This window comes from Magnolia sinica, chromosome 7, assembly GCF_029962835.1.
Source record: "Magnolia sinica isolate HGM2019 chromosome 7, MsV1, whole genome shotgun sequence".
Taxonomy (NCBI): domain Eukaryota; kingdom Viridiplantae; phylum Streptophyta; class Magnoliopsida; order Magnoliales; family Magnoliaceae; genus Magnolia; species Magnolia sinica.
The window spans coordinates 93502234-93515184 of record NC_080579.1 but is presented as its reverse complement, the minus strand read 5'-3'; the positions used below and the strand labels follow the sequence as shown (position 1 = coordinate 93515184).

Sequence of the window (12951 nt, the reverse complement as noted above, 5' to 3'; positions counted from 1 at the left end):
AAACCCTTTTATTAATTAGGTCAAACTTTCGGATCCAAACATGCTTAATGGGTCCAAATTTTGGACCCGATCCGCTTAATCTGGAATCGGGTCCATGATCCTTGCCTGACACCTGTCCCACATGGAAGCGAATACTGTCACAAATATGGAAACGGATAGGCCACTCCCCCTGCCACCGGCCAATGGCCGGTGTTCGGTGGTCTGTGGACCCCACCATGATGTATGTGCTTCATCCATGCCGTCCATCTATTTTTGTAGATCATTTTATGGTATTATACAAAAAATGAGGTATATACCAATATTAAGTGGACCACATTACAGGAAAAAGTGTTGAATAAACGTTGACCATTAAATACTTTTTAGGGGCCATAAAAGTATTGGATCAAGCTGATCTTTGTTTTTTGCCTTCATCTGGGTCTTTATGACCTAATCAACAGATTGAATGTCAGATAAACAGTACAGTGAGCCTTAGGAGGATTTAAATGATGGATATCCAATCAGTATTGTTTTCCTGTTGTGTGGTCCACCTAAGATTTATATCCCTCTAATTTTTAGAATGAAGCACTAAAATGATCTTTAAAAATGGATGAAAGGAATGGATGAAACACATACATCATGGTGGGGCCCACAGACCACTAAACACCAGCCCGGGGCTGGTGTCAGGGGGAGTAGCCAATCCATTCCCCACAAATATCACCAGGATTTTGAATATCTCACAATAATATCACTATAGAATATATTATCGTGACAATTTTTAAAATATAGTTAGATTTAAAAATATCTGGTTTCTTATAATAATATGAACTCTCAAAATAGTTAAACCTCGAAAAACCACATCTACCGGAACATTATCAACCCCCGGAACTTCTAAATGCCACATGAGATGACCCATCCAAGTCATGGTGTAAAATCATGATCCTGAGCAATCAAGATTAAGTAGAGAAACTAAATAATTAAAAAATGGTACGTATCATCATTTTAAAACATTGTTTGATAGATTTCACTTTGTATTGTTTATGATTTGAAAGTAGCATTTTTGTTTGATTGTTTTAATCATGTAATTTATGGCCAATAAATAGTGGATGATTGTAACAAATTAACCTCATTTAAAAGATTATGATACTACAATTTGCCTGTGTCTTTAAGCAGACTCGCTATCGACAGTACTATTGAATCCTAACCAATGATGTGACATCGTCTACGTTGCATTTAAAGGTGGGAACCATTAAATCATAAAGTTGGCAAAACCTTATATGTATATATTAAATTTATTAACTAATTTATATTAACTTTTTGTTAATTTATATTTAAAATTTAGGAACTTCACTACCAAATTCGGGAGGAATCTATATTTTACGATATAATGCCACAAGATGGTAGGAAAGTGCTTTTCGAGAGATGGAATTAAAAAATTACCTGATTTAACTGGTTCTTTTTCAAGATGGTAGGAAAGTGCTTTTCGAGGGATGGAATTAAAAAATTACCTAATTTAACTAATTCGTTAGGGAAAAAGTGAAGTTTAAGTTTTGTGAAACCACATGGTATGTATATAACATCCTACTCAATAAATGCATGGACTACACTATATTTATAACACGAACAAACAAAAGTGAATTAAACGGGCTATACTTGAATTGGTATGTTTTAAATGGTGTATATCATTTTTTGGATTAGTCCACTTACAAATGAAATTTTCTATCTTAATAATTCCATATAATAATAATACTACTGTGCATCTGTTCAATTGGTTCGTTGTGAGACATTATTCTGTCAACTTTTGATTTTTCACCTTGTTGTCAAGAAAAAACAGAAGTTAATAAGGTAATTTCTCATCTTTAAAAGAGCTGTAATTATTCATTAACGAGGCACTATTTGGTAAATCCATTTTGTTGAGGAATTTCATAGAAAATCTCCAAAGTATTTACCATTTTTGTTAAATAATTTTATTTTCAGTGAGATTTTAGGAAGTAGATTGCGCTCTACCTGCCCAGACAGTAATTCATTTAGACAGGGCTCTGTGGGGGCCGTTGTGACCCTATTCATAGATAATTATACATTATGAACCCAAAAACGAGAAAGAACCAAGGCTTAAGTGGACTACAAAGTGAGGATTGAAAGTCTACCATTAAAAATTCATCGAAAGCTGCAGAAATTTATAAGATCGAGCTGATTTCTGTGTTTTCACTTCGTCCAGGTCTACATGACCTTATGAATAGGATATGGTTTAAAAACATAACATTAGCCCTTAGAGAGGTTTCGATGTTGGGTGTCATTATCACCATCGCTTCCTTTGGTGTGGTCCACTGGAGATCTAGACTTAGACCTGATTCATTTTTTTTATCATGCCATAAAATGATCTTTTAATAGGTATGAACGGTGTGGAAAATACATTTAAATCACGGTGGCCCCCACAGAGCTCTGCCCGACGGATTTATGTCCAGCGGTGTAGGACGCAATCAGCTTCCGATATTTTAATGATAATATCCGGAGAAATAGGCGAGAAAACGAGATTTGTGGCTGCGGTCGTCGTATCGGTGGTCCTCCAGTGTCAGGACGTTTGCCACGTGAGAAAGTGGCATCGAGGGTTAACCGTTGAGAGGCCCGCTCAGCTACCCATCTAATAATTATAGTCATATCTTTAATTGAAACTGTCTTCAGTTGGGCCCCACTGCATATGGGCGTATTGTACAAACGGAAACGGACTGGCTACTCCCCTGACACCAGCCCCGTGGCCGGTGGTCAGTGCTCTGTGGGCCCTACCATGATGTATGTATTTTATCCATTCTGTTCATCCATTTTTAAAGATCATTTTATGGATTTATCTCAAAAATTAGAAGGATATAAATCTCAGGTGGACCACACCAAAGGAAAAAAGTAGTGATTGGATACCCATCATTTAAATCCTCCTAAGGCCCACCGTTGATTAGGTCATAAAGACCCAGATGAAGGGAAAAAACAAAGATCAACTTGATCCAATACTTTTATGGCCCCTAAAAATTTTCTAATGGTCGACGTTCATTCAACGCTTTTTCCTGTATTGTGGTCCACTTGATATTGGGATTTAACTCATACTTTTTATAATATAATTAAATGATCTAGAAAAATAGATGGACGGAATGGATGAAACACATACATCATGGTGGGGTCCACAGAGCACCCATGGGGAGTAGCCAATCCGTTTCCTGTACAAACATCTCATCCCTTTCATCGAGGAAAAAATCACGGTGCTACCCATCAAAGTTCAACGGTTGGGATTTCCACACCAGCTAGCATCCAAGTGGGATCCATGGCTGACTGTTAAATCCACGAGTATGGGACCCACTGGAATTCCCATCACAAACGATTTGGGTACATGTTGCTTAGAAATAGACTCCACGCTTCAATAAACCGTTGATGCAGTTGGTCCAATCTTCCAAGAAACAAATCGATGGACCGGATGTTTTGGATCATAGACATATATGATGGGACCAATCATATCAACAGCTCGGATCACTTAATCATAGCGCAAACTTCGAAATCTGAAGACCCAAGCTTACCGTACATGCTCTCTGGCGGAGCACTGTATATTTTTGGTTGGTTTCATCCATACCAAGAATTCTATGTTATTTTAGCACCATTTTAAAAACGGTGGTGACTCATCATCCTCATTTCAGCCATCCAGATATCTAGATCTCGGATCACTGTAGACGGATCATATCTCTAAAAACACACCTGTTCAAGAAATCCTAGCCATGAATTCGTATCTATGAAATTGATGGTTAAAAGTAAAACAGCCAACGGTCCAAAATTGAAAGAGAATTCAGGTAGTTAAATTTCTCTTATCATTGTAAAATTGATGTTGTAATTCCTCTCCAAATGGTTCTAAGGTGTGGTCGGTCTGGATTTCTGTTCAACTATAGTATGTGTACGGTTGAAGAGTCACCACCATTTTCTAAATGATGCAAAACTAACACAAGAGGAAACGGGTACTTTTTTGGCGTATTAGACAAACGGACAGTTGCTTTATTTACATTTCTAACCATCTGTTTTCTGGCCACCAATTGAACGGCTATGATCGTCCCAAGTGTCAGAATTTTAGTCCAACTGCCATCCAACATGGGATCCATAATCTCAACAATTTAGATTACTGATCTGTGGGCCCCACATGCACAACGTAAAAAAAAAAACGGCGCGGAGTATTGTACAGCAGCACCGTTTTTTTTTTTTTTTCTATTTATACACTCAGCAGCTGTTCGCCTGTTCCTGCGTTCCACAGCAATCAGAGCTCAATAATTCAACTGATTGGAGAGATGCAAATGCCAATTCCCCAATAAATTCTGAGGTTTTGATCGAATTGAAGAAAACCCAAATCACGAATCCTTCATATTTCTCTTCTCCTTGATTGAATTTTACTCCATGTTGGGCAAGCGATCTCGGCCGCCCATCAGGCCGCTACCAAGCCCCATTATCCCCAGCGATCAAATCGGATTTCCTGATGCCATTTTAAGCCCAAAAAGCCCACTTGGTTTCAAGATCCGATCACCAAATAGGTGGAAGGATTGCAACTCCGGCACGGTCGGACTAGCGATCATCGTCGCGCTGGAGAAATCCGACGGTGGATGCAGTGAATTTCAAGCGAAATTCGTCGTGGGTAGTTTGAATTTGAATAGATCAGATCCTATTCCGGTCAGATCAGCCGGATGGGCTAAAAATGCAGCTAAATTTAGAGGATTTTCCGATGAAACTTATACTAGAGTGACTTTTCATGGGCCCAACAAGTCCTGTAGCACTAGAGTTTATGGTGGTGCATGTGAATGCCACAGAAGCGAACTTGATCAAAAGCAGAGGAATTTTGGGGTGTTTTACACATCACCACCACAATTTACAGACGAAAATCTAGCCTTTCCGACGTCGGATTTCCTCAGTTCCTGTTACCTGTGTAGGAAAAAGCTTCATGGGAAGGATATATACATGTACAGGTACTTCCTCTTTCCATGTGGACCATAATGCAAAATTTCATTTGGGTTTTCTTTCTACCTGTTTCTCACAGAAAATTCTCTTATCTTATTATGATTTTTTGGTCTTGTGTACTTGGATAGACTATTGTTTTGGGCCTGATTTTTTCTAAATTTCAGTTTTTTTTTTTTTTTTTGGGTTAAATTTCAGTTGAATTTCATGCTTAGCTGATTTTTGATACCTTCTCAGTGTCATCAAAGGTTTTAAAGTATCGTCCGAAACTGATACATATCGATGCGTGCTAGTTTTGTCCATAAATTGTTGGGGGGACCGACCACGGAAGCACACAAAGGTGAATCAAGTGGCATCGAACAGAGCTCGATGGCATCGAATGGTCTGTCAATGGTCTCGATAGACCATGTTTCTAAATTGATTTAAGACATCAAAAATAGCATAAATCACACACGACCATATCGGCCCAATAAAGACCGTCATCTGGTAGGCAACCGTGGACGGACCATCGTTCAAAAGACTGCATAGATCACGATCTTTGCCTTAAGATCAGTGACCTTTTGAATGAGTGAACTAAACAAAATAGGCTAACAGTGAAATGTGTGAAAGTGGCTAGGATTAATCTATGATTGGTGTGGACTGCTAGATGAATGGCCCCATCCACCTTCCCTCTGCTACATGTATGATGGAAAGTGGGTTGTATGGAGATTTTTTTATACAACATTTGGTATTGTATCATTACCTCCAAATTTGAATGTTTTTTTTAGAGGAGTGTTGCTAAATTTAGCCGACCATGTTCTTGGTATTCTTGGGTTAGCTTGGTTTTGGCATGTGCACCTGTCCATCTCAAATGGGTATGGACATGGTTTTAAGACAAGGACTGAGTTGACTCGGACTTCGATGTCACGAATTACCTAGACAAGTCACACCCGACTCAGCCGAGTTGGGCCGATCCACCCCCGACTCAACTCCACGCCGTATGAGTCAGTCGGAGGAGTTGCTGTCTTTTAACCATGGGTATGGTAGAACCTAAGCTAATTTCACCCAGTTGCAATTGAGTGGTCTAAAATGTTTGAAGTATGGTTGTCCTCTGATATTCCGTGAAATTATTCTCATGAATTACTTGAAAATTAAGTAATTTATTTAAATTAACTAGTAATCAATTGCTTGCATATGATGTTATGTGAATTGGGTTCTAACTCTTCTTCTTCTTCTTCTTCTTTTTTTATATGTTCCGGTCTACAGAGGCGAGAAGCCGTTTTGTAGCATAGAGTGTCGGTACCGACAGATAATAAGCGACGAATGCACAGAAAAATGCCGACCCGAAGCTGCAAAATCTTCAGACCTGTCGTCTTCGCCTTACAATGGGGGTTGGATCTTCTCTCCTGGAGTTGCTGCAGCTTAATTAGGCCATGAGAAGACAGTGACAATGATTGTATTTGAATATAAATGGAGCATACATGCATACATATACGAGGATTAATATAGAGAAATTTTGAATGTAAGTATGGGTTTGAAGCTGAGCTATGATGAAAATTGGGCTTTGATAAGCTCACACACGTGTGCAAGTTCATGTGTAGCATGATAAGTAGGTGTGAGGTCAAATTCATCCATCAGGTAGGTCTGATCTTGTACATCTTTTACCAAAAATAAAATGTGGTCCACTCAGGATGTGGGGTCCAATATTGAAACAGGTGGATGGGTTAGAAAGCTTCAGTCAGTTTTTCAGAGCTGTGCATTTGTTTTTGCAGACTGTGGCCTACTTGCCTAGTGGATCAACTTGAATTTTGGGCCAGGGCACCAATAAACGGTTCTTCTTAATGGATAGATAGGTCGTGGACCTGTTGTGCCATGTTAGCACATGTGAGGCATGCACATGAGATTTATTGTCCACACGTGTGAGCTTACCAAGCTCATGAAAATTATAGAACTCATGAATAAGTGTGAAAGAAGGAATTTGCAAGCATGTAAGATCCATCCATGGGATTGAAAAAAATAAAATAAAATATGAGGCTTGAGAAAAATCTCTAATGGCGAGTAGTATGAACAGGGCTAGGGCTTGAGCCACTAAACTTGGCTTGAGAGACAGACCTGAGTTCAAAATCTAGTCCCAGTATTTAGCTGGGCCTAACACAGGTTAAATGACTTTCCTAGTCCAGACATCAATTGGGCTATCATATATATATATAGAATAGATGGTTTACAGACATTTGTAAGCATTTCCCATTCACCATACTTGGATAGTTCAAAGATACTCATTGGATTTGTGTGAGTTGATGTTTCGTCCATCCAAACCATTTATATAATGTGACTCGTGGTAGATGGAAGATATAAAAATAAAAATAAAAACTATTTCAAACCTTAGATGGAGGATAAAATAAAAATAAAAATAAACCCATATCCTAAAAATGAAAACCAAACTATATTGTGCAAAGATGCTGACTACATCTTTAATTGCTCTTCAAATAAAAGACCGTATTATTGATAAGATAAAAGGTTATATGAAGCAGGGATGAATGTGATGAGGTCGAGCACCGTCTCCATCAAGAGGATAACTATTCCGAATCCACGGAACTTCTCTGGACTCCTCACACAGGATTCTTGAATCCATGAGAAAGAAAGCAAGCAAAATAGAAAATAAATTCTATAAAATTCGAAATTGATTAATGAATGAAATAAACAAGTTCACAATCCTTTAAATAGGGATACCAAGCAATGGGAGAGAAATAAGAAGCAAAATAAAACTCCTCAAATTCACAACTTACTATAAATAGTAAACTTACTATTTATAGAGGGTCATGATGTCTACTAGTGCGCAAGGTTTTCGGCCAAAAATAGTAAGTATCCTATTTCGCTTCACCAAGCTGTTCTTCTAATTTTTCTAAGATCTTTTCGCATTGTGCGCTACTCCTAAAGCCTATCGGATGAAGAGTTATAATCAATCTAAAACTTACTATTTATAGTAAAAACGAAATTAAAATAAGGAAATTACCATCGATCCAGGGGTATTTCACAAATCCAGCTTGTGTAACCCAGCATAGTAGGGTTGGTTGGCTAAAGTAGCTCGTTTTACCCCAAAATCATATATTTTATGCCCGATAACTCATTCTGAATTGTAAGATACGCTTGATCTAAGGTCCGACAGTCCGGATCATTTCTGTTGTCGACCGGGTCTTTTCTGATCCATCTTGGCCATGAAACTGTCCGCAACCTGCCCTACATCACTATATAAAATTCAGGTGAGTCCCACACAAAAATAAATCAATGGCTCTTCAATTAAAAGATTGTATAGTTGATAAGATAAAAGGCTATATAAAATTCAGGTGGCACCACACAAAAAAAGAATTTTAAAAAATTAAAAAAATAAAAGAAAAAAAAGCTTCACCTATCATGTTGCACCACCAATAAAAAAAAAAACCAACTAAACCTTGCGTAAAATCCACCAGACTCCACATAGGGGTGTCAATGGGCCAGACAACAAGATCAAAATTTTAAATAAGCCTGGCCCAAAATAGTTCAAAATTCGGGACGAGACCAGCCCCAGGCCTGGCTCGCTGACAGCCACATCTGCTGTTAAACCACCTGGTCACATATCTGCCGGCCTACATTCTTTGCCAATAAGGAACCCACCACACATTTACCCCTTTACAATTTAGAGAATACTCATCGGACTACAATAACCAATGGTTAGTATTATTAAACCTAGACCCAACATTTGTTGTTGATGTCTTAAATATGTAAACAATAGGGTCTGTCGATGCCATCTAAGATGTCATCGATCAAAAGTTGATGCCATCAATAGGTGCTCTATTTCATCAAGAAAATTCATGTTGGTTGCAGGAACGTTTTAGTGCTGCTACTCGATGTCACCAAAGGTGTTCGATGTCGTTAATAGATCCTCAATGCTATCGAAGTCACATCGAACGCGTACGCAGAATTGTATAAGTGCGGGATTTCTTTCCTGTTTCGGTTGTGATACTTTATATATCAAGTGTGAACAGGATTTGGGAGCAATAGAGGGAGTTCTAGAGCTTTCTAATTCATTCTTAAGGGTTTCAAGGGTATAGCCAAGGCTTGTAAAGTGGATTTGAGGCTTGATTGAATCGGTAACTTCCTATCTTTTATAATTTTTGCTTTCATAGTACATTACCTGTTGCTTTATATTATGGTTTTTTCCTACAAAGATTTTTCTACGTGAAAATGGATTGTTTGTATTTGGACTTGGTTGTGCGATTGCAAGTACTTTGCTTGATTCTACTCTATGCTTCCATGGTCCCCCAACAAGTGGTATCAGAGCTAATCTTGGGAAGCAGATTGAATCTAAAACAAATGTATCAATGACATCTAACTCGAAGTTCAATGTAGAAAAATATTCTGGCAAAAAAAACTTTCCTAGTTCATCAAGGATTAGACGAAGCTCTCCTTGAGAAGTGACTAGAATTTATGATAGTAGTGAATGAAACAAGATGGATAAGAAAGCTAGAATCTCTATTCAATTGTCTAATGGATGAGGTTCTCTATAATGTCATGGGAGAGAAAACTTCAGCAAGTACATGGGCAAAATTAGAAAATATCAATGTGAAGAAATCTTTTGAAAATCGTTTGTACTTTAAGCTACAATTGTTCAATTTGAAGATGATGGAGGAGATTGATGTTCAGGCCCATATTAGTAAATTCAACAGGTTGATTTGCAAATTATTGATGTGGAGGAAACAATGAAAAATGACGATCAGGTATGTATACTATTGAATTCTCTTACAACTTCGTATGAGTCATTCAAGGACTCTCTGTGAACCGGTAGAACGACCATTAATGTTGAGATCATTATCTCAGCCCTTCAGTCGAAGGCGATAAGAAAGAGAAACGTTGATATGGGTGCTTCTATAAATGTATTGGTTGCAAGGAAAAGAAATTCTAAGCGAGACAGTGGATCTTCACGATCGAGGTCCAAATCTAATGGCACAGGTAAGGGCAAGGGCAAGTTAAAGTGCTGGAATTGTGGCATGGTCGAGCACATAGAGAAGGATTGTCAAAATCCTAAGTCGATGTAAGAGAATTTAGAGAGTTTCTCCAAGGAGGCCAACACTGCATAATTTGATGTAAGTATGAGTAGTTATGATATGTTATTAGTGTCCAAGATTAGACACTTATGTGATGAATGTAAAGATTGGTGGATTTTGGATACAGGGGCATCGTTTAACATGTGTCATCATTGAAGTTGGTTCACTAGTTACAGTGAGTGTGATAGTGGCCAGGTGTTTATAGGTAATGACATTGCGTGTAAAGTAATAGGTGTTGGATTAGTGCACATCAAGATGTTTAATGACATAGAGCATATCATGATTGAAGTGAGACACGTTCCTTATTTAAGGAAGAATCCAATATCTCTGGGAACACTCGAGGCACTAGGGTATAAATTTCATTAGGTTTGATCGTGTCCTTATAGTTTTAAAGAAGGCACTCGCAGTCATGAAGGCACAAAATAACAAAAATCTTGGTTTTGTATGTTAATGACACTGTGTCTATTTCAAGATATTAAGTGATGGGAAGTTCAATATCTCGGTTTTGTATGTTAATGACATGTTGATCGTTAATCATAACATGTCTGAGATATACTAACTAAATACTGATCTATCAGGGACATTTAAGGTGAAAGATCTGGAGACTGCAAAGAGGGTTCTCGATATTGACATACACAGAGATAGGAAGAAGAACATACTTTGGTTATCTCAGATGGAGTAACTTGAAAAGGTATTGATGAAGTATGGGATGAATAAGGAAAAGTCAGTCAGCGTTCCCATGCGACTCATTTTAAGCTTTCTTCTACACAGTATCCTGAAATAGATGAAGAAAAGCAGGTTATATCTCGTGTGTCGCATTCAAGCGCAGTTGGAAGCTTGATGTATGTCATGGTCTATATGAGACTATATATTTCACATGCAATGGGTGTTGTTAGCAAATACATGTGTAACCACGACAAGAAACACTGGGAGGCAGTGAAATGACTACTTCAATACATTCGAGGTACACAGGACTACATCTTATCATATGAGAAATTTGGGGAAGAATTCGTAGGTTTTGTGGATTCTGATTATGCGGGTTATGTGGATAATAGAAGGTCGACTTCCGGTTACTCATTTATGTTAGTGGGGGAGAGGGGGGGGGGGGGGGGGGGTAATCAGTTGGATGTCGAAGCTTCAGTTTATGGTGGCTCTTTCCACGACCAAAACTGAGTATATGGCAGGGACAGAACCGTCCAAGGAAAGTATTTGATTGAGAGGGATGATAAATCAGTCGGGGCTTCAGCAAGAGGTCGTGTCGGTTAATTGTGACAACGATTAAGACTCTGGTGAGTTAATTCGGTGGGTGTGCAAAATTAAGTCTTTGGTTAATTAATCCAATGGATGTTGGGAAAAGAGTATTGAGAGTATATACTGTCATGGTTAAGTATATGCATATGAGAGCAATATGGAGAGGCATGAATTTCCAAATGTTGTATGTTTATTGTAGGGATCGGTCATTAGTCTTTTTTCTTTCTTTTTATACACAAACGCTCACACCCGCACACACCACAATGGGCACTCAAACACATTATCTCACCCATGTTTTTTAATTGATCATTTATGTACGAATTAATGAGTCATTTACAAGAAGGTGTCTCATGAAGTCAGTTGTTTATAGCTGGTGCAATTTTGATTGATGAGATGATAGAAGTAATACATAATGCAATTTTAATAACAATGTGAGTGGAAATGAGAAATTAGTTGATATTGCTAATTAAAAAATATCCAAAATTATCATTTGGGATGCATTAGATAGATAATTCATGAAAGAGGAAAGATACATTAGGATGTTGCTCCTAGAAATCAAGATGGGTGGAAGAAGTGGCAATATGCTCATGTAGTTTTATATGATGGCTACTCACTCAAATCAAATGATAGGAAAATTTGATAGGATATCCTATAAGACCAGTCATGTTTTGTAGGCAGAATGTTGAGTAGTTAAGGAATAACATGTTTACGAGATGGGCATGTTAGAATTTATGAGTCACATGTACGTAGCATCAGTCATGCAAGTAGTCATATGAATGGTTCGAATCATCTTAACTAGCATTAGGTGGCCCCACAAAGGTACATGGTTTATAGTCAACTGGTAGATGGATCAACCTGATTTTTGAGCTAGGGCATCAATATAATAGTACCAGACCCAGACCTATGGTGTCATATTGCATGTACATGAACTTTATTGCACATGAGTGTGAAATTAGCAAAGCTCAAAATTAAAAATTTTAAAAAGAGGTGTTGTGATATGCAAGTTGTGTATGACAATCAATAAGCAGGCAATCATATATTATATACGGGTATATATATTAATGCAAATAAATTTAACTGGATTGATTCCTTTGCAGCCAAGTCACAATCCTAATGTAGCCTCTTATCTTGTGTATACTAGTTCATGGAAACAGACCCTTCAAATTTGCTACTTAGATGATGGAATAACTGTAATTTTGAATTCTTGATCCATCTACAATGAGTACCATAATTTGGACAATTTAATTTGATTATTTGTGTGGCATGTTTGTAATTTCTAAGTGCTTGCATGTCATCTATCACACATTTTCAGAGTACTGTGATTGGCTGAGTTCGCGTATAACAACAGCTATCAGGCGACCATTGGCATGGCTCCTTTTGAGGCATTATATGGTAGACCGTGTAGATCTCCGAGTTGTTGGACCAAGGTTGGAAAACAGCGTCTCCTAGGTCCCGAGCTTGTGCAGTAGACATCAGAGATCATCGATATCATTAGGCAGAGGATGCGCACAGCTCAGAGCCTACAAAAGAGTTTTGCTGATTATCGGCGTTGTCTCTTGGAGTTTCCAGTTGGGGACCATATGTATCTCAAGGTCTTACCCATAAAGGGTATGGTTCGTTTTGGAGCGAAGGGCAAGCTTGCCCCGAGATTCATTAGACCTTTCGAGATTACTAGGCGCGTTAGCACTGTGGC

At 38.2% G+C, this 12951-nt stretch overlaps 1 protein-coding gene across 1 annotated transcript; it reads left to right on the top strand.

Moving 5' to 3' along the window:
- Window positions 1–4236: 4236 nt before the first annotated feature.
- On the top strand, window positions 4237–6630 carry LOC131251754 (FCS-Like Zinc finger 14-like). The gene is made up of 2 exons (XM_058252687.1): window positions 4237–4958; window positions 6193–6630. The coding sequence occupies exons 1-2, from the start codon at window positions 4396–4398 to the stop codon at window positions 6350–6352; spliced, it is 723 nt and encodes a 240-aa protein (XP_058108670.1). The 5' UTR covers window positions 4237–4395; the 3' UTR covers window positions 6353–6630.
- The last annotated feature ends 6321 nt before the right edge of the window (window positions 6631–12951 follow it).